The 26493-nt window shown below is 38.7% G+C and overlaps 1 protein-coding gene across 2 annotated transcripts in view; it reads right to left on the bottom strand.

Moving 5' to 3' along the window:
* Window positions 1-691: 691 nt before the first annotated feature.
* The window catches only part of pcdh1a (protocadherin 1a), a 122351-nt gene continuing 96549 nt past the window's right edge, over window positions 692-26493 (bottom strand). For both annotated transcript variants that reach the window (XM_086057610.1, XM_086057609.1), the window contains 2 exons: window positions 23784-24003; window positions 692-4673 (listed from right to left, as the gene is read on the bottom strand). In XM_086057610.1, the coding sequence (XP_085913736.1) occupies window positions 4303-4673; window positions 23784-24003 (591 nt within the window). In that variant the 3' untranslated portion in view covers window positions 692-4302. The remainder of the gene's footprint in view (window positions 4674-23783; window positions 24004-26493) is intronic.

The raw sequence follows: 26493 nt of genomic DNA, 5'->3' as shown, positions 1-26493 counted from the left end.
AACCAGCCTGGCCATTCTCCTCTGACCTCTGGCCATCAACAAGGCATTTTCGCCCACAGAACTGCCGCTCACTGGATATTTCCTCTTTTTCGGAACATTGTCTGTAAACCCGAGAGATGGTTGTGTGTGAAAATCCCAGTTGAGTAGCAGTTTTTGAAATACTCGTCTGGCACCAACAACCATTCCACGTTAAAAGTCACTTCAGTCACCTTTCTTCCTCATTCTGATGCTCAGTTTCAACTGCAGCAGATCGTTTCCACCATGTCAACATGCCTAAATGCATTGAGTTGCTGTCATATGATTGGCTAATTTGAAATTTGCGATAACGATCAGCGAGCGTACTATAGAGTCGAGTGATGGGATTCAGCATTCTAACTGCATGATTTGCAATGCCATGTTGAGCAATTCTAGTCCAGCAAAACTAGCTAGCTAGCAAAGGTTTGATGAAAAAGGTTACACTCTCGGTTCTGAAAATAAATAAGTCATATTTCATTTTTCAACAAAAAAAGGGTTTGGTGAATGCGTATCAGAAACTGGCGGTTCGCATTGTATTTTGTCCACAGTCACACAATATGAGCAAAGTTAAGCTACGGCAGAATGGTGGATAATGGTTACAATATCCACCTTACAGTCAAGGGATCTGGATATTTTAGGCATGACAGTGGTGATAAAACAAGACAAGTTTTTTTTTTTTCCCTGAAGTAATTTTATTACAAAGTTCATGAGGACAGTATTACAAGAGAAGTTGTCAACATGCTAAAACAGAACGAAGTTGAACACAGGAGTTGAACAAACTTGTAAGATAAGACAATCCACTGTTCACAATAAACATAACTTGATTAAGTCTTCAGGAGGTGGGAGCCAGTGAATGACTACAGTGCAGGCATAGAACGGCCACATTCACACCGACTCAGCAAAGGTCAATCCAACCAAGGCAAAGATGTGCACAGCTCAAGAAAACAGGTTACAATTTTTATGTGCCATCGGCTTTTCTCAGAACTTTTAGAAAGCGTCACTTGTATGTACATAAAACTGTACAAAAACATGGCATCACAAGCATTTTTGTCCTATATAAATATACCAATAATCAGGATAACAACTAGATTCTCTCTTGCAAAGACATATTCTCAAGGCAATTGTCTTTGTTTTCCATGGTGTGTGAAAAAGATGAAAATATATGTGCAGTTAAATTTCTGTTCCAAGAGGATAGGGCCGTTTTGAATATAAACCAGCACTGACATTTCAGAAACTGAAAGAAAAGAAACAGTAAACAGTTTCTACCAATTATCTTTGGAATCCATGCGAAAATCCCGGCCTGCTTTGACAGCAGACGAAGGGTTGTGGAGATCTATGTACACTAACACCACCAACAGATATTTTTATTTTTTATTTTTTTATTCACACAACCGCTTTTGCTAAGAGTCTTTGACTGACACGAAAACAAAACCGCTCGCCAATTTCAGCACAGTAATTAATTTGCTATCTGTCCACAGAAATGATCACTTTACAATACAGACCACAGATAGGCAAAATATACTCAAGTGAATTCAACATTAAATCAATGCAAAGTACAAATTAAACATTATTTAACATACTTTAAGTGTATTTCAGTGCTTTGTGATGTCCTATCCTTTTGATCAAGGCCATCCTCTTTCAACGGGACTGACTGAAAAAAATAAAATAAATCGGGCCTGGTAAATATTTCGACGAGGCGACGGTCATACGCCGAAACCTATTCAGCAATTACTATTCATTGCTCGGCGCTGGAGGACGGGAGTGCGCACGGCGGCCGTTGGCAATGCGGCGCTTAAAATTTATCGCCGGGGGTGTGGGAACCGGTCCAAAAACGGACCAGCAAACTGCTGAAATTCCCGATGGCCAGTCCGCCCCTCTGCAGAGGGATTAAGTATGATTTCAAATCAAAATTTGACATGCAGGTAGATTTTGTTCCATTATGGTGGCTTCAGTTGAAAAGTCAGACTCATCAAGAGCAAAACCAGAAGCGTTATTTTGTGGAGGACGCACGGTAAATCAGCCTCTTGTTATTCCCATTTAGTGCCTGATCATCCCTGCCCCAATTAGGTGATTAAGCAGGCGATACATTTCAGATATGTGCCAGTGATAAGCGTCTACTTGGGCTGATATCGGGTTCGGATTAATCCCTGAAGAAAAGAAAAAAAAAAGATCTATGCAAAGCAGTTGCAAGTCCTAAATAAACGAGTCAAGACACATAAACAGATAAAAGTTGTGACTGAGGCGACGTGGCATTGGCTTTATCACTCCTTGCCGTCTTTTAGTCTGTCGTTAATTCCAGGTCAGTGATCGCACCCGCTGCTTCCGGGCCATGAAGCGGCTATCCGAGGGGTACTCGCGGGGGCTTAATCACAGTGCATCATGGCTGTTGTTTGAATTTTATTTCAGTCACTAAATGGCTTTGGAAAATGGCATAATGCGCTCTCTCCCCCTCAAGGCAGGATAATCGCCCACATTATTTAATCATGGCCATGTCCAGTAATTTCCATATGTATTCAGTTCAATTACTCTAAATGCAGTTTTCAATGGCGGCGTGATGAGGTAAGTGCTGATCCTTTTAACTGATTGCAGTGCTGCGGGAAGATGTGCATTATTCGATGGGTGCCTTGTCCTGGGGAGGTTGCTTTGCACACACGCCACAGCTCAGGACTCATTACTCACCCCAATTAGGATGCGTCTATTCGGGGATCTTTCTTCCTTGCTTAGAGACGCAATCTCACCATGGAAATTTGCTGCAGAGGTGAAAGGTATCTACAAGTCTAATCAAATCAATGTTTGAATCAAAGAAACCGCTTGGCGCTGTACCATGGTTGCAAGACAGGCTAATGTAGTCGTTACTAGCTTCCAATTACTGACTAATACAAAGTGTCCTTCAGGCATATCCTTCAGATTGACTTGGAAAATCTCCATGAGGGGAAACAAATCCCTACATTTTTGTAGCCAAATGAGAGTGGGGGGGGGGGGGGGGGATCACAGATGTATTGAGAATGCTGGATTGAATACAAGTCTGTTTATGTTAATGACGTTTTACTTGAACGATGCTCTTCAAGGACCGTGCGCGTTGACACCAGAATTTACCTCTGAAAACAGCTGCTGTCATAATAGGATACTTTGAAACAACAATGAAAGTGCTTAGAATGAAGAGGACTATATTAAGTGCAACATGAACTCCAATTCCCCACTTATGATCCAAGTGTTGTTTTTTTTTTGTAGCACTCTGATAAATAACCTTATACGTCTTCATTAATTCCGGAGGCGTCCTCATAGCTTGTGAAGGGAAAGCCTGAGCAAGATTGTCTGGATAGAGAAGAGCTTAAAAACAAACCCTAAAAAAAAAATGACACACTGGTATATTTTGAGTGAGTCACAAGTATTTGAGGCAAAAAAAAAACAATCCCAATTTGGTCATTGTGACTCCGGGGGACTATGGCCAAGTCAAGCGTTTTGATGATAAACTATAGGTCACAGTGCTAAGAGTCAATGGAACATGATGTCTGTTCAAATGTTGCTGCAGAGCGTTCTCCACCCACGGTGAAACACCGCAGGGAGCAGAGGTAAAGGCCATTTTGCTATGATTAGGGGTTGAAGGTGTTTGTGATTATATGGGGCGGATAAATGCTTTCCACAATATTGAGCTTCTCTCCCGGAGATGTTTTAAACAGCAGCAGCAGCAGCAGCAGCGAAGAAAACCTTAACTACGCCAAAATTCGGAGCCAAATTACTTTCTTCTTCTTTTTTTTTTTTTTTTTTTAATCAACTTCTATCAGACAAAAATATATGTAGAGCACACCATTCAAAACGTATTTACAGCACTGTACAACAAGAGAACATTTCATTTGATTGTTAGTTAAAAAGCATAATGCCATCTGATAGGGCCTTACTGGCTGTCTATCAAATCGATCTAACAATGGCACAAGAGCACTGATCACAAGTTTCAATTCAAAAGATCACTTGACAGCTTCGGACTTGGCTAACTACAACAATTATTAGTTACCACCAAAGTAGCAGAGACCAAACTCATTTTGATCCATGTCCTTATGAATAAATAAATTAGAGAGTATATCAATTAACCTTGTGGAATTTGTAATAAATATGATAATAAATTAATAGAAGGTGGAGATGGCAGATGACCCAAGTGATCACGCCGGTAATTGAGTAAATGACTGATTACTGTTAATTTCAACTGGGCGTTGGCAGGTGGGCAGCCTGTTTTGTTCTACTGCCATGGTTGATCTTTTCTTCATTTCTGCACTGATTGGAGGCTGATATTCACAGATAGATTTCTCTTTTAGGAGTATGGGCAGACGGCGAGGTGGGTGGGAACTCAGAGGTCACGCTGAGCGGCATCTCCTCCAAGGGGCAGTCCTGACCGGCATCGTGACCGCTGCTAGTATAGGCACTGCGAGAGGGTGGAAGGCGTGACCGGTGCTCTTCGCCACCCAGAATGGCGTTGCCATTTGCCAGGCGTCCCAGACTCCCTCTCTCCTGGTAAGGCACAAAGGTGGAGAGTTTCGGGGGGTTCCTCGTCCTGCGTACGGGAGAGGAATGCCCGGGCATCCAACAAGCATCCGAGTGGCCCAATTCGCTGCACTCAGTCGTACAGTTTCCGGTCATTGCCACATCAGGCAGTGAGCAAATATCTGTAGGCAGAAGAGAGAATAAGGCATTGTTAGTTTGTTATCAAACATCACATGAATCAAACACAACAATTGATAATCATCTTTAAAAATCTATCAATGATCAGGAATGGTGTCATCTGAACACAAAGAATCCCGCCCTCCGTCTCCACTTTTGAGGTCTTTGCAGCTGTTGCTATGCAGTGAGCAGCAGTTGCTATGTAGCTGTTGCTATGGCTGTGGAATGAGCACGACTGTGCGTAGTCCACTAGCTGATGTGATACATTCAGGAGATGGCGTGCTGTGTCTGTGTCATTTAGGAGTATCCAGCAGCAGTTAGTCTTGCAAGCTCGAAATACCATATCACTGGACCGCTAACAGTTTCAACAGCAGCGTATTGAGTTCGATGACATGCGATTTGTATTCAGAAAAAAAAAAAAAAAAAAAGGTGCTCCCAAAAATCTATAAATACATAAATAAATATAAAAGCAAGACAAACAGCGCAAGCATTATTGATTGGCAGCTCAGAAATTCTCTACACTTCACTATCACTCATATTAATTAAACTATTCCTAATTAAATAAATTAGTCCGTGTACCAGTGACCTAATTTCCATAAAAAAAATAACTCCTGATTTAGCTAGTGTATGTCAATAACTTAATTTAATCTGTTAATGCAAAATCTTGTCTATAACTAACTAACTAACCAACCCAGGGGTCACAAACGATTTTTAGAGTCAGTAACTACGTTTACATGCCGCCAATAACCCTTTTAAAACCCGAATATTGGCAATATTCGGATTTTGTAAGTCCATGTAAACACGCGCAAAAACCTGAATAAGAGCCCTGAGTTACTCCTTTCATAACCGGAGTATATATCTCAATCGATCGGGGCAGTGTTTTTCACTGGGCGCATGTGCTTGCTATTTTTCTTCTCAGTCTTCTTTTCTTCTTCTTTGCTTATTTGATTCGCAAGGACATGACTTTTCACATTCTTTTGTGTCTCTACAGCGAAAACGCCAAAGTTTGTGTATATATACACATACAGTAAATACAAGTATATAAGGCAGTGCTTCTGGTGTGCAACCCACCGGAAATACTCAAGCCGTTGTCAACAAACATTTGAAGAACCACCAAAATTCTGGAGCGAGGAGGAAACCGAGCGTGGGGAGTGACATAAATATGTCTTTTATTGAACGTATATTAAGCTAAAAGTGGAAATGACATTTATGTAATAACGTTGTCCGAGCGTCGTGGGCCGAACGGGTTATTCCAACCGAGCACAAATGAGCATGTAAACGGGAGTAACTCTTTCCGCCAGGCAAATGTGTTACCTCAATTGTTTCAGAAACTGGAATTCTGACTTTAACCCGAATAATGACTGCATGTAAAAGTAGTCAGTGCTTCTTCTTGGGGACTGATTCATGCAAAATGACCCTGAATGATAAGTTAATAAATAAATATATCTCTCAGAGGTGGCCAATATAAAAATTTTGCTGGCCCGTCATTCGTCAGTGCTCTGGGCATCCTTCCATCATTGTCAGTCCATCATTTTTGTTTAAGTTGAATTAAACTATAATCGTCATTTTATTCAAACCACACTTCCGTCATCGCTGCCTTACCATTATTTTAGGACTAACAGACAGAGGTCAGCATTCTGTCAGTCCGTCATTCCTCAACAAAATGGGCAACCGTTGGTTGACTTGAGAGGTCCGTTGGTATTTTAACTGGTCAGTGGCGATTACACTGACGCACGAAAACCCACTTTCATCCCTGCTTAGTCGTTTTTTTTGTTTTGTTTTTTATTTCTCATCATTCGTCATCAAAACAGGTATATATATATATAAAAAAAAAAAAAAATATATATATATATATATATATATATATATAAATAAATATATATATATATATATAAATATAAATATATATATATAAATATATATATATATAAATATATATATATAAATATATAAATATATATATAAATATATATATAAATATATATATAAATATATATATATATATATATATATATATTTATATATATTTATATTTATATATATATATTTATTTATATTTATATATATATATATATATATATATTTATATATATATATATATATATATATTTATATATATATATATATATATATATATAAATATATATATATATATATATATAAATATATATATATATATATATATATATATAAATATATATATATATATATAAATATATATATATATATATAAATATATATATACACACACACAAAAAAAAATGCCGTCATTTATGTGCAGCAGGCAACCGGCTGACTTGTCACACAGCTGACCTGTTGACAGACTACACTTTTGGCTGTGGTTAAATAGAAAACCTTTGGAATTTGTCTTTGTTATCCTTTCATAGCCTGACAAGGACAGGCAATCAATGTCTGTAAAGCAAAGAACAGACAATATCACTCTGACACGAGCAATGCGTAACGTTCTGATGGCGACGATAAACACATTAGTGTGATATCATGTCAACATTGCACATGCAATAAAAGAACATGCCCATCACGGATACCCTTTCTTTGTTCTTGCATAAACATTGCAATATTTGAGTGGATGCATTTGTGGGAAATGCATAGAGCTTAGTAAAGATGTTGCTGCATGTGACTGATGCAACCACAAGAGATGGCGTACCACAGGCAGCCCATAGAGGAAACGCCATCTTAACGGAGATTCATTCTCAGTATTGTTTTCTCGACCAGCGGCAAGATAATTATCTCACAAAATGTTGTCCAAGCCTTTTAGACAATTTTGAGTGTTTTAATAATCATTTTTAAAGCCGTGTCCAGTATTACATCTGAAGTGCCCAGTTGAAGTAAAAATAACGGTTATAAAAATAAATTGTCAATATAATTTGCCAGAGATTTTGCTTACTGGGCCGTGGGGAAATTAGTCAGTTGACATTTGCTTCTAAACAACCCAAAATTATATGGGTATTTGGTTCAAATTGTTCTCTGGCATGCGTAACAAGCTCTCTGCAGAGGACAAAAACAGTTTGTTGCATAACATTGATTCTTTTTCTTTAGTAAATCTCTTGGTTGGGAACATCTGTTGAACCAAACGGACTTAGAAATAAAAGGAAAAAGGCAAGCCGATGAATTCACATTGAATTGAAATGTGTGGCAAAGTTTGCTCAATCAATCCATCCATCCATCCATTTTCTGTACCGCTTGTCCTCACAAGGGTCGCGGGGTTGCTGGAGCCTATCCCAGCTGGCTTCGGGCAGTAGGCGGGGTACACCCTGAACTGGTTGCCAGCCAATCGCAGGTTTAGCACATTTCTCAACGGGTATGCTAGCACTGGCACTATTGCTAACATGGCGTGTCCCGGCTGGGCCACCACTATTATAAACTACAGCTGTAGGTGATACGGGTTGCCATGGCAATGACAGAGATGTTCTTTGCCAGTGTGCCATTGATTTTGTTGCTGTTATTTTAAGGTAAAAATGATCCGATTCCCACACGTACACAATAATCCATATGGCATGGCCAATTGTTTGTCAGAATGATAATTACTGTTCAAAGGCCGTTGCGCTATCTTTTTGTTGCCCTTAATCTCATTGTTCCCTTAATCCTAATTGCTCGTTATAAGGCGTCGCAAGTCCTTTGATTCACAACGAAGCAAAGCTTTTTATATTCCCGCTTAATTATATCATTCACTTACAATTATATTCAATAAAATGATACTTTTTCAAATTAATTCAAGTCAAACGTACGCTGGCATAAACAGAAAATGCATAAAATGTGAATCGTCAGTAAAAAGCTAAGAAAACAATGCGGGACTGTGTGCGTATCTCATGCTTGATGACTGGAGTTTTATTTCTCATCTCTTCCAAGAATATTGTCTGTATGCATCACTGTGCTGAAATGGACCCCTGCTACAAAATACGTTCCAGGGGGGAGAGTTGGGTGAATTGTTGAGCGTCTGAGCGTGAGCACACTTGTGTAGGCAAAAGACTCCAAAAGGATTTCACACTTGATTAAAACCTCTCCACAGCTTCCAGGAGGTTTACTCCACACCAAGCCGCCTCATGTCAAATTCTGCATAGCTGCAAGACCCAAAAAAATCATTTACGCATCTTCATGCTCCAATTAAGGATGTATTTTTCTGACAACTCTATATGTACACACATTTATATTTGATGCACTCGTGAACTGCACGGAGGGTCAAAATGTTGACATATCTTTACTGATTGTCAGTTTTACTAATTGACTCCAGTTTTTAAAGGCGCTGGACATGTTTAATGAGACTAAAAGAAAGCATGTAATGCATCCTGATGCCAAGGACCACTGAGTGCTCATCAACAACATCAACAGCCGTAAAATAAGCAATGACAGCTAAATACACCGCATAGCCTGCCAAAGTCTGACATTTTCTTCTCGCAATGTCAAAGCGCATATTGCGCTGTACCAGGAGACAACGTCGATGTTCAAAGAGCAGCTATTTTAATACTCAAGGTCCCCTTATCCATTTGCCTTTCATCTCCATTTTCACACGGTTTTACTTGAGAAATAGTGTTGATAATTAAACAAGCAAGAGGTCTAAATTCAGGAACTGCATCCTGTCGTGTTAGTTGTTGCTGTCATGAGTGTGCATATCCTATCGAGCCCATGCATGTCAGCTTACAGCACTTGTCAACATACAATACTAATGCGCATGCTTGTGCGAACCTTTTTTCCTCTTTAACACACTGAAAGAGATGAATAATTTAATATTAGAGGTTGACTGAAGCTGATGTACACAAAAGAGCACGATCTGCTTTGCTCTTCATAGCAAACTCCGGAGCTGGCGATCGTAAATGTGAAAGGTGGAGTCAGGTTAAAAAAATATATTTTCAAAATGTTCCATGGAGCCCCCATAAATATTGTGTTTGCAGAATTGGAATAATACAGCAAAATCCAACCATTTTTATCAATCTCAGGGGGAAAATTTGAATCACATGTAGCTCATGTAACAACCTATGACGGCTCAGCTGGTGAACGTCACATGACAAAAATCAGAAAATGGCCTTTTGTAGCCATTTTACAATCATGAATGGCAAATTAGAAGAATAGAAAATGTCATGGCATTGGTAAGCTACATGGTATTGGTTTTACAAAATTACAAATTACAATTACTATTACTCAAGATTTGAGTACTGAAAGTACTAAAACAAAAGTGGTATTGAACACCCCTCGTATTGAGAGATACTTTTGTTGTCTATTATCGCCAAATGGCAATAATGTCAACTCTTCAGTTAAAAACAATGTGAACAGCAATCAATTATTCATAGACATCAACTGTTAAGTGATGTTAATTAATGAATTACTCAAGACAATGAGAAATTGAATGTTAATTTCTGCGAGCACGAAAGCAGGACATTATTATTATTATTATTTTTGTTTTTGTTTTTTGGGTGCACTCACACACATATACGGTCTTTCAGGAAGGAAGCGAACCCCCGCCAACTTGCACCAAAGGCAAGTGACGGTAACCACTCCGCCACCCGGAGCCCAAGCAGGACATTATTTTGCATTAGCGTGTTAGCTTGCTTTTTCAATAACATTGTGGTTATAGCAATCTACATTAACCCAGCTACATTCATTGAGGTAACTTATTTCTGTTAAGAAGAAACCCTGCTTTTACTCGATTACATTGAGCTACATTCTGCTGGCAACTTCTACTTTTCATCATTCTATTGCCTGTGCAATCGAAAGTATTTGCTTTGGTTCGTCAGAGCGGTTTATGCCTCGGGTGCTGTCACATGACTCTGTTCCACCAATCCAACGTAATCACGGGCGACATTTGACTCCATTTCACCAACCAGACAGGGCCAGGCAGTCACATTACTGCACGCAAAGTCTCTGTGGCCACACACAGAAGCAATGTTTTTCAAAGTGACTAATTGACTCACTGTCAGAAAAGGCAAGGTCCCACATTTATTTTATGTTTACCTTGCATACTACAAAAAGCACCCAGTTGTATCGTGTGCTAAGTTGCATTGTTCCTGTTTCTATATATAATCTTTGCCTATTGTGCTTTTTCATCTATGAAATATAAACGAAGAAAGTTAATTTAACAATCTCTTTTGTTATATATCTTAAGCTACTGTAAAATACTGTGAATAACATGCACTTGTGTATAATAGGCACCCACAAAATCATCCTGAAAAAGTCCCCCCCCGTACTTATATTTATTTATAAATTTATAAAGATTTATAAAGATTCAAAACATTTGAGTAAAGGTTAAACTATGCTCTTTTCTCATGCCTATGATTAAAGTCTTTCAAAGTGTTTTTAAAATCAAAACAATTTTTTTTTAACAACCACTAGTTACTGCGTAGGTACAGGGAAATGTCTAAGTAAGGTGGGGAAAAAAGGTTTGTTTCTTGATAAACCCGGTGTATAAACCCCCGGTTATCCCCGTCTTGGTTTGAAATATTTTATATATTTTTCTCAAAAGTCGTATTCATGGGATTTGTGCAAGTAATTATTACTTCATGATTGTTTTAGTTCGTTAAACTGAAGTCATTTTTTGAAAGTTGCGCTTTTGAAATAACCGGTAGTATTAATGCAATAAACAATACTTCTTAAGTTTACCTAAGTTTTTCTGTTGGGTGCTCTATCAGCCACTGGTTAGTAAGCTGTATTATGGAGAAAATGCATTTTTTTCCTGATTGTGAAGTGGCAATTGAATCCATTTTATGCAAATCAGTGTAAAAACACAAGCACATTAATTAGTGTCTTTTTTTTATTTTATTTAATTATGATGATTGAGTTCCATCAACCAAGTATGGATGGACAAACAAACACAAACAAGGCATGTCATGATGTATTTACTTTCATTTCATTAGAGGGAATGTTCTCTCTTTAAACAACAACCAAAAAAGGTACATTGAGAGTAGCTGACCGGCATCTTTAACTCGCAATTTATTTTTGCACAGTGGGACTCGGACTGCGAATTTGATACAAATTTGTTGTGGCCGGTGAGTCTCTATTCAAATTATTTAATGGAAGGAGTGTTTAAGAGCAATGATAATAGCAAATAATTGCAGCTCTATTTTGCAAGCGGAATTGGCTGCCAGTTCCAGGGAGGTTTGTGATTTGGCTTTAATGAGGAGTTGTATTTCTTCCAATATGCATGCAGCACCACAAATAATGTCCTGTCACCAGCATTAGAACAAATGCACAGTACCTGTAGTACTCCCGTTTATGTTATATAAATCTCATGTGCAATCTGAGATGATGCATCACAAAAAAAGGTAATTTTCTTCACATGCCTACACCCCCCACCCCCCCGCACACACACTCCTATAAGCACCTCGGATGCAGTGGCATAACATGCACTCCGCAGCGTAGTCGCACGGGGTAGGGGCATTCGCACAATTTAACCCCCACCCGCCCCGCCCCATCCCAAACCCCCCCCCCGGCTGACTGATACATGTGAAGGGTGGGTTTGCATGCTGCTTGCATCAGGGTGCCAGTGGGAGGTGTCGAGTGTCTGAGGCAGGCTTCCTCATCGTCTGATCCCCTGCCCAAAGGCATCGGGAGGTGGTGGTGGTGGGGAAGCTGCCTCTTCCTGAGATTTCACAGTGCTGCTCTCCGTTTGATTGCAAATGCCGCGTCTCCCCACCGGGCTGCTTTCGAGCGCGTGTGGCACACGGCTATGATCGATGGTGGAAAAAATATGAGGGAGCCACAGCTCATAGAGGGATAACAGCCACTATCGTTTGGGAGTGTGTGGGTGATATTAATGGCTGTGTTTGCGGTCGCTGCAAACGGTTTATGTGGCAAATGGCTAAAAAAAAAAGTTCCAAGAAGAAAAATACTCCACATCTGAGCAGACATTAGTGGCTGGTTCTGGCTGTCAGTATAATAACTGGCTGTGAATGTATACTGTGTTTGTCATACTTAGAAGACAAACAACAAGAGAGCAGTGTTTTGTATATCTTTAGCTGTGACATGTCAAGCCTTTTTCTTTTTTTTTTTATATATATTGCGCTCAGAACAGTTTCTCACAGCAAGCCGAAGGAACCAAAAACAGCCTTTTGTTCTCCAGAGGGGTGCATTTTTTTAAGAGACGCAAGACAAGCACTGCAAGCACACACGCAGTGTTGACATACACATTCTTCCTTGCCGAATAATGGAACACACACGCGCACACAAAGTATCCTGGCAGTTGCTCTTTTACATCTCACAAGCATGATTAGAATGTTTTCGGTCAAAGTCACCTCAACAAAAGTCAAGCAGCCATTTACCTATTCGTTATAATGTTGTAGTGGTACTTTGCGGATAATTCTATGCATTTATTCCGAAACATGCTTTGTATACTGCGGCTCAAATACAAAGCATCATCTGCCTTTGACAGCTTTTTCGGGGTAGAGTCTATTTTTAAAGCCTCTAACATATGCATGCACATTAGCAGCTTTCGCTAGTGGTCGTCTGCGTCTTTGCATTTTGTATCAAAAACAGAAAAATACAGCTTAACGCTATGAATGCAACACTGAAATGTAAATGATTCAATGTTTTGGCACAAACTGGTTCACAATTAGTTTTCAATCAGTCTTGTAGGAAGTGAAGGGTTTGGTGGTTTGGAGCAGCAGTATGGCTCGGTCTTTATAGGTCAGTTGCGACATACCAAATTACTGCATATCCAAATAAGTGGATCCCCATCCACCAACTAATTTTACAGCGCTCATTAGGGATGTAACAATATCCAAATGTCACAATACAATATCACAATGCTAACCTCATGATCCGATAATTATCACAACATTGTGGGGAGGTTTGTGATATAAAAAAGCTCACGATACTGTATAAAAACTCACAATATTGTAAAATATATATATATATATATATATATATATATATAAATATATATATATATATATAAATATATATATAAAAAAGTCATATTGGGGAAAAAAAATATGTTTTTGTACATACAGTAATAACAGCAGTGACAAAGAAATAGACTTGGTTAGTCATTGGCTCAATGGTACAAAGTATCATGGTCTATGTAGTTAACAATGCTGTGTTTGGCTGAAGCGGGCAAAAAGTCATTTTTTGACAGAGAAATATATTTGCTGATATGCCGGATTTATGGGAGTGATAACCCGCTGCAGTATGTAGGTTACAATATAGTTTTGTCCATGTGTGCAATAAAGGTTTTCTTTTTGGACGGGTTAATTTTCTTGCGTGGGGGTAAACAAGAGCAATTGCATGTAAATATCTCGTCAATACAATGGTGATTAGCTGCTGTCATAATTATGCATATTGTTCAAACAATACAGCTAACATTTACCTCAATGTACATAAACAAACTACAATCACTAATGAAACTTAATGTTGAGGCACTTGCTAATGCGCACACACATTGTGAATCGAGTCAATTTGTGGAGAAGCTAAAATGTGTTACCTTCATCTGGCCATTTGTGGGGGTCTTAAATGTAGGTGGCCAAAACATGCCTAATTAAAGTTAAACAGCACTAATAAACTAAACACCAGAGGGTGCCGCACTGTGCGCATTGGAAAACAACCTGGCCTTTTTATCAAACATGCTCCTTTTAATATCGCAACATGACGGCGACGACGATATTGCGGCAATGTTTTTGTCACACAATTGCGATTACATCTCTAGTGCTTATGACTTAAATGTTGCCATTTAAATTCATCAGGAAATCAGGGTTAATGATGATGTATTATTAAAAGTGACAAACTCTTGTACGTCACTCCCTCAAACCTCTCATTTTCCATGTGACTTGTTTACAACTATACACAACCACAACAACAAAATTATGACATATTAGGCAACAGCTTCCTAAGCACTGTCAATGTACCCTTGAGCAATGCATAAAACCCCAACTAAACCCATTTCAAGTTTCACCTGGCATCCTTAACCACACAAAAGGAAGATAAAGAGGCAATTGACAAATCATGATAGGTTGTGCAAACATCACTAGATTTCCAAAATTAGTGTTAATTCAGCCTTGTTTTAAAGATTAGCATTCTCCACTGAAATGTATTTTTGATTTATTTGAACAATTGGTGCTCGACTGCTCAGGCATACATAGTGTGAGCTCTTAAATTGTTAGCGTGGACCCACAGTGCAAATTGGGATTAAATACCGTTTCCAAAATTGCATTAATCGTGCTTATTTGTGGATTCTGACTCCATCAAGAGTAGCTCCTCTTGAGGGATTAACAAAACAGTTGTTTTTCCTCACATCATGGATGCAAGTTTGAAGTGTTTGTCTCCCTTAGCAGGTGAGGCCACATGCTGTCAGCGCCTGTTGAGCGGACATTACGGCCGGCGGCACGTCAGGAAGAGCTGCTGCGGATGGTTCACTGAGTGATGGTACAACTCCTGTCAGTTCTTCCGACATGCACAGTTTTGTCGAAGAAGACCTTAATTTTGAAGACTGCTTTGTGAGGGGGTGCGTTTGACAAAATCTTAGCACCTTCTGACAGATCACGCTATGCACTGGCTCCTCCAATTGAGGAGTTGATATGTGATGAGTTAGGCAATACTAGTGTTGGGCAAGCTACATGGAAAAGGTGAGCTCAACGACAATTTATTCTATATTAAATGACTAGGATTGCTCAATTATGAAGAAAATATTGATCACGATTATTTTTGGTAGTAATTGAAATCACGATTAGGACGATCATTTATTTTTTGGTGCAAAACAAGAAAATGTTTGGACATAAATAAAATTAAGACAAATAAAATTATTTGAAACAATATGATTATGCAAGTTCCTTTTCTTTATTAAATTACTTACTTTAAAAACATTTAAAAAAAATGGTGCAAATGTATCAATTTAAACAACTCAAAATTTGTATTAATGATCTTTTTTGGACGATTATGCTGATTTTGTAATTGTGGAGCGTAATAATTGGAATTTAATTTCGATTAATTACACAGCCCTACATGAAGCTTCACTAAACTGAAGTTACACACCCATATATGGGAATTGTGGCTAGGGTGTGGTCCGAACGAACAGGTAGCTGTGTTGTGGCTTTTAGAAAAATGAGGAACAAAAAAACATTAATGGCATTTTTGCAAAACATTAATAATGTAAGTAGACTACCATATATCCTATGCCTGTTGATGATCCATCCATCCAAGCTCCAAAATCCCATCTGCACACCTACTATGAATTGTCAAATCAATATTTTGTCCAGAATGAATTTGACAGCTTCATTATTTTTCATGTAGAATTAATACCCTTAAAAATTCACTTTTCCACTTGCTGTCGACCAGAAGCAAATTTAGTCAATTTTTGGGGGTGAGCCATAATTGGTCGTTACCTACTTCCTCATCACAGGTAATGTCATCTTCAGTTCAAAGCAAGTGGAAAAATACGTTTTTAAAGGTATTAATTCTATACAAAAAATAATGTATTCATCAAATTCATTCTAAACAAAATACTAACTTTTTACTGCTGAACTTGGAAGTATCCCTTTTAACTCACATCGTCCCCCCATATAGATTACTAGCACCAATCACATCAGCTTCATTTGTCTTTTTGACAGCACTAATATTGGACCTCAAGGTGCACCTGAATAAAATAACCAATATAAAAAAAAAAAAAAAGTTTTTGAGAGGTTTATTCCTGAAAAATACCGCCATGATTTTTCAACAGAGTGTTTAATCACCCAGACCTTTGCTGATGAATGTGACATTTACTTGAAGAGACCAGGAGTGTCTATTCCTATCTCTAACCAAGGATGTTTTTTTCTTGCAGTGTTTCTTTAATGGCCCTTGCCTCCTTTTGTTTGAAAGCTTTCAGGCATTTTATGTTTTCCTTCTATTGACCTTTGTGCCATAGTGGTATCACCCCACAGCCCCAGCAGTTCCATGGCATCGCAATGTGCAATAGGGGTGTGAATTGCCTAGTACCTGGCGATTCGATTCGTATCACGATTCATAGGTCACAATTCGATTCGATATCGATTAATCCCGATACAAATCTATAAATTGATTGTTGCGATTTTTTTAAACTCAAATTTAGAAAATACTAATCAGTAAACTTGTACATGTACACTGTAAGATTTGTATGAAAATGTATTTATGTATCTGAAAATTCAGGCTTATAATTATTTCTGTTTAATTATTTCAAATAATAAGGCTTAATGTTCCATTAATATAACATTCTTCCATGCTTAATGTGTGAACCCTAACCCTAAGTAAGACGTTTTGGTGAATATTCCCATAAAAAATATGTTTAAAAATCGATCCGGCCGCATATCGAATCAATTCGAGAATTGCGCGCTGTAATATCGCGATATATTGCCGAATCGATTTTTTCTAACACCCCTAATGTGCCTAATGTGCCTTCTGCTAAGAACCAAGTGTTTCACCTATAGTATACAGAAATTGATTTTTCTTGTCAACTTAATGTTCATTTCCTCCCACACAGGGCTTGCATAAAACACACAAGCACATACTTCCAAAAATCAGTGCCACCATATGTGATGTCAAAAACTTCTGTTATAGGATTCTAGGGGTAAAACGCTGTCCCCTGCTATGCCTATCATTCAATCATTGATCGTGTTGACATTTAAAACTGATGTCTTCCATGAGCTTTTTACCCCTGCTCCGTATTGATCGTCATGTATCCCTTGGTTAATTCTATCTTTGATCGTAACAGTGTGAGACACAATGTGAGACACTGCTGGATCTACCAACCAACAGTCTGAATGGAATACAATATGGAGCTTATAATACAGTTAGAATCCAATACAGTGTAAAAGACGTGAGACATAACATAATGAATCATGAAAGCCCAATGGAAAGGGACAAAGGAACACAACAGTAACTAGTGTTTACTCAGCAAAGTGATTTCTCCAGGACAGGTCATCACAAGAATTGAATTGTGGGAAAATTTATATATGCATGTGGTAGATTAGGGCATTCAAATAAATGTATGCAATAAGAAAATGAAAAAGTACAATTTCAAAAAACTAAATCCTATGAAACAAATACACAACATGAGTAAACATCAGTCTTTTTTTATGGCTGTACTTGCCATCTGTTTTTCAGTGCATGTCTATGATGGCTACCTCATTTCCCTGCCAGACACAGTTTCAAAGTAGATAGCTCATCAAGATGAGTGACAAGTGTAGATGCCTAGCAATATATCGCTTAAAGAGCAATAGACCTCTGGTTTTCACCGATGAATTGCAAGAGCGACAAGAATCTCTGACAAAAACCCTCACAAATCAGTGACAATATTCTGGTGGTGAGGAGTTGACTGCCTAATTATAGCAGACGTTCAGTAGGAAACCGGCATGGGAAAAAAGTTTCATTATAGAACATTTCTGTCAGGATTCTTGAAGAACAAGAGCCCTTCAGGGAAAACTCATGCGGAAAAGCATGCTTTGAAAGACGGAAGTTTGAAACAACGGCAAATGTATTAGTGAGATTTGACACTGTTCAAAAAAATAATCGTGGTGTTTTGTTTTAACTGCACAGTAGAACAAATGTTATGGCATCTTGGACACATCACACGCATGCATGCATGCATGGCACAAACTCATGTCCTCTGTTGCTAAAGGCATGTTGAATATAGATACATCAACACTATACAGAAAATTAACAATTGAACCTGTCACATCTCGGAGGAAATGAACATAACCATGCTGCTGGTGTGAGATTTCTTTTTACACGGTGCAATATGGATGGTCTTGAACTGCAGTGAATGTGGCAATATCAATTGACCGAGTGCATCTAAAAGACACTCCATTCTTCTGCAACCCACTGGAAATCAGGGAATTCATGTCAGACCAATACAGTGTGAATCCAGTCCCTCAGGTTCTATCCATCATTAAGGGTCAGAACACTAGCGAGACGGAGTTTCAGCAGCTCTTGGTAGCCAACTCTGCAGCATGGCGGGATGACCCCTTGGGGCTTTTCTCTAATGCCTGCATGGACTACTTGACAAACTGAGGTTGAAGCCCCCCCCCCCCCCCCCCCCACCCCCACCCCTCACTAGCATCGTCTCCAAGATGCATTGCATCTACTACCTCATCCGCAAATCACATATGCGGTGACACTTAAAAAGACCACACCTCATGAGAGCAAAAATAATGCTTCCAATGTTGAATATAATCATCCTTATAGTTTAAACTCCCAAGCCCATAATTCTACCAATAGATACATAGGACTATTTTTTTTTGTAGACAGTGCACAAATACTTGTCCTAAATAATGTCAAAGCTTGATTTTCATGCCGTAAAAAGTGTAGTTTACACTATTTTGGAAATTTGACAGCCATGCTGGGCGTTCCGGTGGAACAAGGGTGTTTTCTTTTATACACCCGACGCATATTCAAATTGAGAAATATATTTCAATTTTTTTTTAACTCAAAAGTAAACAAAATTATTCTGGCTGGGATTGAACTCACACCAGAAAAAAATCTATTTCATTCTGAAGCCATTCAAAGAAGAACAAAATGCTGCACATATAGACATAAGTAGTTTTTGTTACTATTTCATTTTTATTACTTATTTTTTGTCCTTTTCTAAGTGTGACTCAACTGGACGAGAGGGCAACACCCTCGCGACACTGATGAGCATGTCTAAAAGCTTTTTAGGGATACTAAGGCACCACTCACTAATTTCAGGAGCTTAATGTGAAACCCAGAAAGAAAAAAAAACAGATGGAGCCTAATGTCTGCTGTACTTTATTGTGATTCAGAACACTCACCAATTACCAATGCTTTTCACGAGTGTGTAAAAGTCGGTGCAGATCTAAATGTAAGTGTAGGGGGGCTTCAACTCTGTCATCCCTTAATAAATGATGCTGTTTTTTGTTTTGTTTTGTTTAAACCTCTTTCTTTCTCTGTCATTTTTAAAACAGCAGTACATTAATGCATTATACATATTTTATCAATGTTTTCTAACAAACTTCATAGTAGGTGGAATAAAACCCCAACGACTTCCAGGTTTTTATTACAGAAAAAAATATTATCATCGCTATTGTTATTCATGTCAGCGGGACACAATGATGAAACGACAGCGAAATCACTTTAATGCGCAAAAGAAGGTGAAATGAAATTGGAGGGGTAGATTTATTGAGATAATGGGGTTTCTATTCTGGTTCCTTCTAGATTTCACATGTGGCTGCAATCTCCGCTACTCTATTAGATGTCAGCTCATATTTAAAATCAGCCAATTTTATAATTTGATTCAGTTAATAGTCCGTGTCTCATATTACCCCATTCAAAGGTTTGGCCTTTCTGCTGTTGTTTGATAATTACATTTATCCGCAGTCAAGAACACATTTTCAGTGTGTAGTCAACACTGTGATCTCACAAACAAGAACTTTTCTCTTTCCAGAAATAAATGTATACTATGATGACTTGTTACATTATTAGTTCAATTTCGCAACCACATGTAATGTTACTTAAGGCTCCTGGTAAAATGTGATGACAAACTGTCTGTCTGTGGTGTCAAAGCCTAATCCAGTTAAGAAAGTTTAATTCTGCTCCAGTTAGGCTCTTCCCAGTGACCTATTTGCTCTGCAATAAAATTGCAAACAAGTGGGGGGTAACAAACAGCTGCAGCACAATGCATGTGCTAGAATGATCTCAGAATTATAGACATATTACTCAAGACAACTCGCTGCAGGGGACCACTTGATGGGGCTTTTTTTTTTTTTTTCGCCACAGATGCCTCTTAGAAAGAAAAAAAAAAAGTCCCCTGACTTATCCTTTCTGGTAGCAGATCCAGCAGTTAGCACAGACAGGTACAGTCCACTTCAGTTTTAACTAGAAAAACGGCGCGGCACCTGTACAGCGACACCTGCGCTAGGCATTAGTGTAATATTATGGCAGCAGCCAAAGACCCAAGATGTGACTCACAGGCCAAAAAGCCCCCATTAGGGTGACATTCGCTCACTGCACATTGTCTTCCTCCAGAACTCTTTAAGCAGTGTTCATGCTTTGCTCATTATTTTCACATAAACATAGAACAGATTGTTGCCAGGAAGAGGCAATAAAAGGCCGGAAAGGTTGATCCCTGCATGATAGTGGTATGGCAGTCATTAAAAGCAGAAGAAATCCCTGACAGGAGTTCAAAAAGAACAAACATTTGACACTGCATGCATCCACTGTGAGATCTAAGGCTGGGAAATCAGACAGCATTTCTAAAGAACCTCATTATCATGCAAATGGCATTCATGCCATTTAATCTCACCCTACTTGGTATCCCACATGGCATGAGTCTGCACAGAGGAAGTGACAGTGAGACTGCACGCAAGGCAAGCGTCCATATCATTTTTTTTTTGTGTCTTTTGTTGTGTGTGTTTTTTTTTTTAAAGTCTGTTGTAACCGCTGATCAACAGTAAAGTTGTTATCAACGGTGGCCACTTCTGTCTCTCGTCTCTTACCGTCGTTGACGGGTGTGCGCATTTTCGGTGTGCCTTCATTTTTGGCAAGTGCTTTATGACGTCAAGGCTCGAAAAAAATACACAAACTGAGAAGAACCGTCTGTGCTGACCCGGATCGATGGACGGCCAAGTCCAAGTCTTAAGGTTCTAAGTCCAAGTCAAGTATCACGTATCAAGTAAACCGAATGAATGGAGCCTCTTGCATTGGAACTGGAAGTATGTCGGCTGTGTTCAAACCCACACCGGTGCAAATACGTCTTTCTACATGCGGCCATTTTACGACTATGAAAATAAGGCCCTCTGAGTTGCTGTTTCACGATAAAAAATATATATGAATAGAGGATACTCTAATCGAATCTATAATACTTTAATAGGGGCCAAGGCCACTCTATAAATAGACTACTGTTAAAGTTCAACTTGTATAACTGAATAGACATATCTGTCGATATTAGCAGGGCTCAGAGATGCAAAGGGGTAGAGTCTGAGGTTCGCACTGCGTTTGATTTTACTTTAATAGAGTGACACATCATGCTCCCCGCCTCATTTTATGCCTGCAAGTCATCTCTACTATGATGAACACAGCCCAGCACCAGCGCGGCCTGTCACTCTGTCACTCAAATGCTTAAAAAGAACTTCATGTCACTATTCAGGTGTAGCTGGGGAGAATTTCAGCTGTCTCTTTTGATTTTTCTGTCTAAACCTTCCTTTTATCTGGGCTCTAGGTTATCTCCCTGAAGTGGGAATCACATTTTAATTAGGTCTATCCTTGGTTAGCGGTTCATCATCACATCTCCCTGTCCTATGTGTATGCCCGATGGGTTTGCATGTCAGAGACTCTTAGTCCCCACTTCCTGTCACAATCTAACATCTCCCACATCTTGTGTGCATCTTTTCATTCTGTAACGGCTCCATCTCCATTCACAGTCAGGCTCTCCTGCTGCTGACAACAAAGAGTGCCCTGTCTGACTAAAACCTGCATTCTGCAGATGGGCAAAACAGGAGCAAAAATAGAAACTTAAAAACAAAAAACAGGCATCATTAGGTTGTGCAAACACAGAGTCAGAGATTTTATATACTGATATATATATATATAATTTGGGTATCAACTAGTTTCGTAGTCGAGCGCACTCTGCCCCACTTCGACCGTTTGGAAATTTACAATTTATAAATTGTGCCGTTCAGTTATTCAGAGCACTAAAATCTGGGGGTTCCGGAAATGCCCTCTGGCTACTATGATCGGGGACATGGAGCCTCAGCGCGTAAGGCATGACAAGATGGAAGCTGTAAAAAAGCAAGTTGCAAAGGTTGTGGGATGACGGGAATTTTTTCAACAAAATGTTTGTGAAGAAAAGGTGCCCAATTTGCTTCACACTCTCAATGGGGCATCAGATTGAATTTAATTTATAAATTAAAACAATGCATACAGTATGGCACAATTGTTAGGATTATTTACTACATACAGGCTGTAAGAGAAATGTGAATATGCTGCTGTTCCTAAAACAAAATATTCAATTTAATTGTTGTATATATGTTTTTTAATCATTTAATTTATCATTTTCTTAATTACTCACAATGTAAGTATTTAGGTGATTTTCCATAAGGACATTTTTTTTTAAGAATATATTTTTTTTTAAAAAGCATTTGAGAAAAGTAATTTTGTATAATTAATTTTATATTTATATATATTTTTTAATTTGATTAATTTCCATGTTATTTATTTGCATATTCATCATTGACATTTCTCTCATATTAAGTTCAAGTGTGCCTTTTGGAGGTTTAGTCTTTTACGTCGCTATAGGAATTAAGTATGTTATAGGAACAAAACATTAACATTGTTAAAAATAAAATAAAATAAATAAATAAATACAAAATCACACCAAGTATCAAATTGGTATAATAAAAAAAAAAAAGAAGTCAAAAAAGCGATTGGTGTCATATTGAATTCAAATTATTTGGTATCGCGCATTACTAGAGGTGACCATGTTTTTTTCGTTGAAACTATACATTACCGCAAATAAAAATGGAAATGAAAAATGGTCTGTGGTCTGGTGAGATACTACCACGTAAAAATGTCTGTTCTGTGGAGGCAGTCCAATGTAAAAGCTATAATAAACCGGAAGCACATTAGGTGAATCAGTGTGTTACAAATAATGTTGGACAGCTTAAGGCCACAGTCAGTTCGCAGAATGGCAGTTAAAGCTTTGGCTATGACTTTTTTTTAATATTGACAGATATGATACTGATTTTTTTTTTCTTTTTGGGGAGCAAATGTGGATTTGGAGGCCAAGAAGCAAGGGGTGATTGATTGTGAGCGCAGTATCATCTGCACAGATGTCATGGTTTTAATTCATTTAGAGGGCAAATGCTCCATGATTTGGCTTTTTAATTAGCACTCATGTGAAAGAGGGTCATTATGATGCCTGACAGAGGACCTGCTCATGAAGGGGACAGAGACATGGCCAACTCCAAATTTGATGCCATGTTCAAGTACGGGATTGCCCACATGAGCAACAAAACCGCTGAAAATTGTTTTAAGAATTCATGATCTTCGACAAACATGCCAACTTAACACAGACTGTGCCACAACATTTCAACTCTTCAATTTGCCGGGGTGCAAAAACAATGCCTTCAAAACATACACACAAGCAAAAACCCCTAATGGAGGCATTTGCATTTAAATACATATTCATAGGAGAAAGAATATCAATGTACCGTTTTCAGGGTGTTCGTTCTCTCCAATGCTGCCATCTGGAGTGGTTCGCTCATAGTGGTCTTCAGGCAGGGTCAAGGGTCCGATACGAGGGCCAGACGATGACTTGCTACTGGGTGTCTCTGATTCTTCCAAGCCGCTGTCATAGTAACTAAGCTGGGAGGCGTCCTGCAGGTCCTGCACGGGGTTGGTGGTGGAGAAGGTCACTCGCCGATGGGGATGCTACAAAACAGAGACAATGCAGTAGACTTTTTTTTTTTTTTTCCACAGCTACGCTTATCCTTTTGTTTGTGTGCTCCGCTGAGAGAAACAACAGGTTGTATGCTTGGAGTTACAGATGAAATACAGTGTACAGAGAAAAGTATTGGTACATGTCGCTATTGCACCTACAGGAGCTGAAAACGGAAGACAATATCAAGTTGTTGTACCCCTGGCAGCAATAACAACCCCTGTTCATCCGAGATGACTTTCTGCAACATTTTCGAAGTTGAAACTAAGAGGTCTGACTCAACTTGTGATTGATTAGTTAATTTAGCAAACTGAAGGAGTGTGTCGCGACACCTTTGACCACATGATGTATTTGGGAACATTGCTGAATGTTACTCTTTCTAGGGAATTATGCTTTATTAGATTGAAACAGTATATTAAAGGCCATGGCCTGTTAGAGTGTATGAACAGCAGCAGAAATTGAGATAATTGGAAGAAGCATACATTATTAAATAGAAATTACCATACGAAATGTAAATGTCTTTGTATTTAATTGAGCTGTGTGATAATGTTTCCATTTTCCATATGCAACTAGCACAAGCCTACAGTAACTCATGCGCTAACCAGTCCTACTCTTCCACAATACTCCGGACAAAGCTTTTTGACATTAAAGGGTTAGGGAACAAATATGGCTACTCTCAAACACTGCACTACTTCTGCCAACATAGCATGGACTACATCAATTTTTTTTATTTATGTTCTTATTTTTTAACTAAGGAAAGTCTCAAGACTATCCTGCACAGTTTGAATGATATTGTGTAAATTAAGACAATGTTTATACTGACAATGGTAGTATAAACTGCCTCTTGCTCCCGAACGGTAACATTTGGATAGTTCATGGCAATGCCAAGATAAAAAACATGTTCTCTGATATTCTCAGATTGGAATCAGAAATCTTCAAAAATGTGGATGAAATCCTCTATGAAGCATCTATTTGTTCATGAAAATGCACCGTAAATGGACTGCAATGTCAGATGAGCATTATCACAATACACTAATCAATGTCTACTACAAAAGTGATGGGGGAAAAAAAAAACACCAACAACAACATCTGTGACAACAAAACAACAGTCAAAGTATAGAACATTAAAGAAGGCAAACAATGCAGATGGCAGGCTAGTGGCATTTTGCCAAGGCAGCTTGCAGCCTGCCAAAATCACAATCACATTTTCTCTAAGAATGCTAAATCAGACAATTGCTTGTAGCCTATACAAAAAGTTGGGTCTGGAGTTGCACACATGCGCTCGACTTAAAAACTGGCACATCTTCATTTTCATTCCGGGGTAAGTCTAGTTCTCCATGTTTGGGAATTTGGAAGACTGCACTGCACCCTGGCAAGGACCTCCGGCAGACTGAGGACATTTTATATTGACAGAAAGAAGCAGGACTAGTTTTAGACTAGGTGAAACACGGTCTAAGTTGTGGTGCAGCTGGTGTAGAGCAATTTTGGTGTATTTGACCAGGGTGTAAGGCAGACAGATTCTGCATTCCACTGATATGTGTGATGGATGCCACAGTATTTCATAAATAAATATAACATTTAACCCTCTCAAACATTTGTTTCCAGGTGCCCACTTCGTAGCAGCCAACTTTACATCATCTTCAAGTAGAAATCTTGCAGTTCTTTATAAACGCACTTTACATGTGCCATCAGCTGCACCGAATAAAGGAATAATCCTCTTTGATTAGCCTGGGAATCAAGTAAGTCAGATGTTTTCACTCCCACAATGGCGCAAACGCGAAGATACTATACTTAAAGAAAGAAAACTCTGCCTATGCGCACAGTTACATTGCACTTTGTATTGTGTTCACTACGAAAATAGGACCCATAGAGTATAAAATCAAACAACCAAATTTTGCTAACTGCCTATTTTTAAAAATGTATCTATAAGTGAGCCATTTTGCAAATTGAGATGTCACAACCTGGACGTTGGCTAATTCACAAAACAAGTCGGCCAACACCGAATGTTTCTGCCTGTGACTCGGGAACAAAAATTTGCCATTGTCAAGGGGCAGTTGGAGGCTGGTTGTCATACTATCATGTAACACCGGAAGGTAAGCAGAGCTGCAGTGTTAGGATGTGTAAGACCAATGTTAGCATCTGATAGCCGGCACATATACAAATATTAGTTGTCAACACATGAAAGGGGATATTTGTGTTTGCCGGTGCACGGAGCCGCTGACTAATCAACAAAGCGTAATTCAGCGGCTAATGAAGTGGTGCATCCATGAGTGAAAATTCAAACACAAATGTATGGGGATCTCTCTATGGGAGAGGTTATGATAATATTAGACAGTGGTGGCTTTGCACATGCGTGGCTAATTTGCAGGCTGAATACTGAAGGGTGACGATCTCCTGATCTGGAAGGAGTCTCAGTCTAAAATTAAAACCAGAAAAAAAAGGGCTACATTTGGTGATAATTGATATTATGAAAACATTGTCGC

Source organism: Leptonotus elevatus, chromosome 16 (genome assembly GCF_054856555.1).
Source record: "Leptonotus elevatus isolate MCC_2025b chromosome 16, RoL_Lele_1.0, whole genome shotgun sequence".
In the NCBI taxonomy this organism is placed as follows: domain Eukaryota; kingdom Metazoa; phylum Chordata; class Actinopteri; order Syngnathiformes; family Syngnathidae; genus Leptonotus; species Leptonotus elevatus.
Note: the sequence above shows the minus strand (reverse complement) of the source record. Positions and strands in the feature narration are given on the sequence as shown.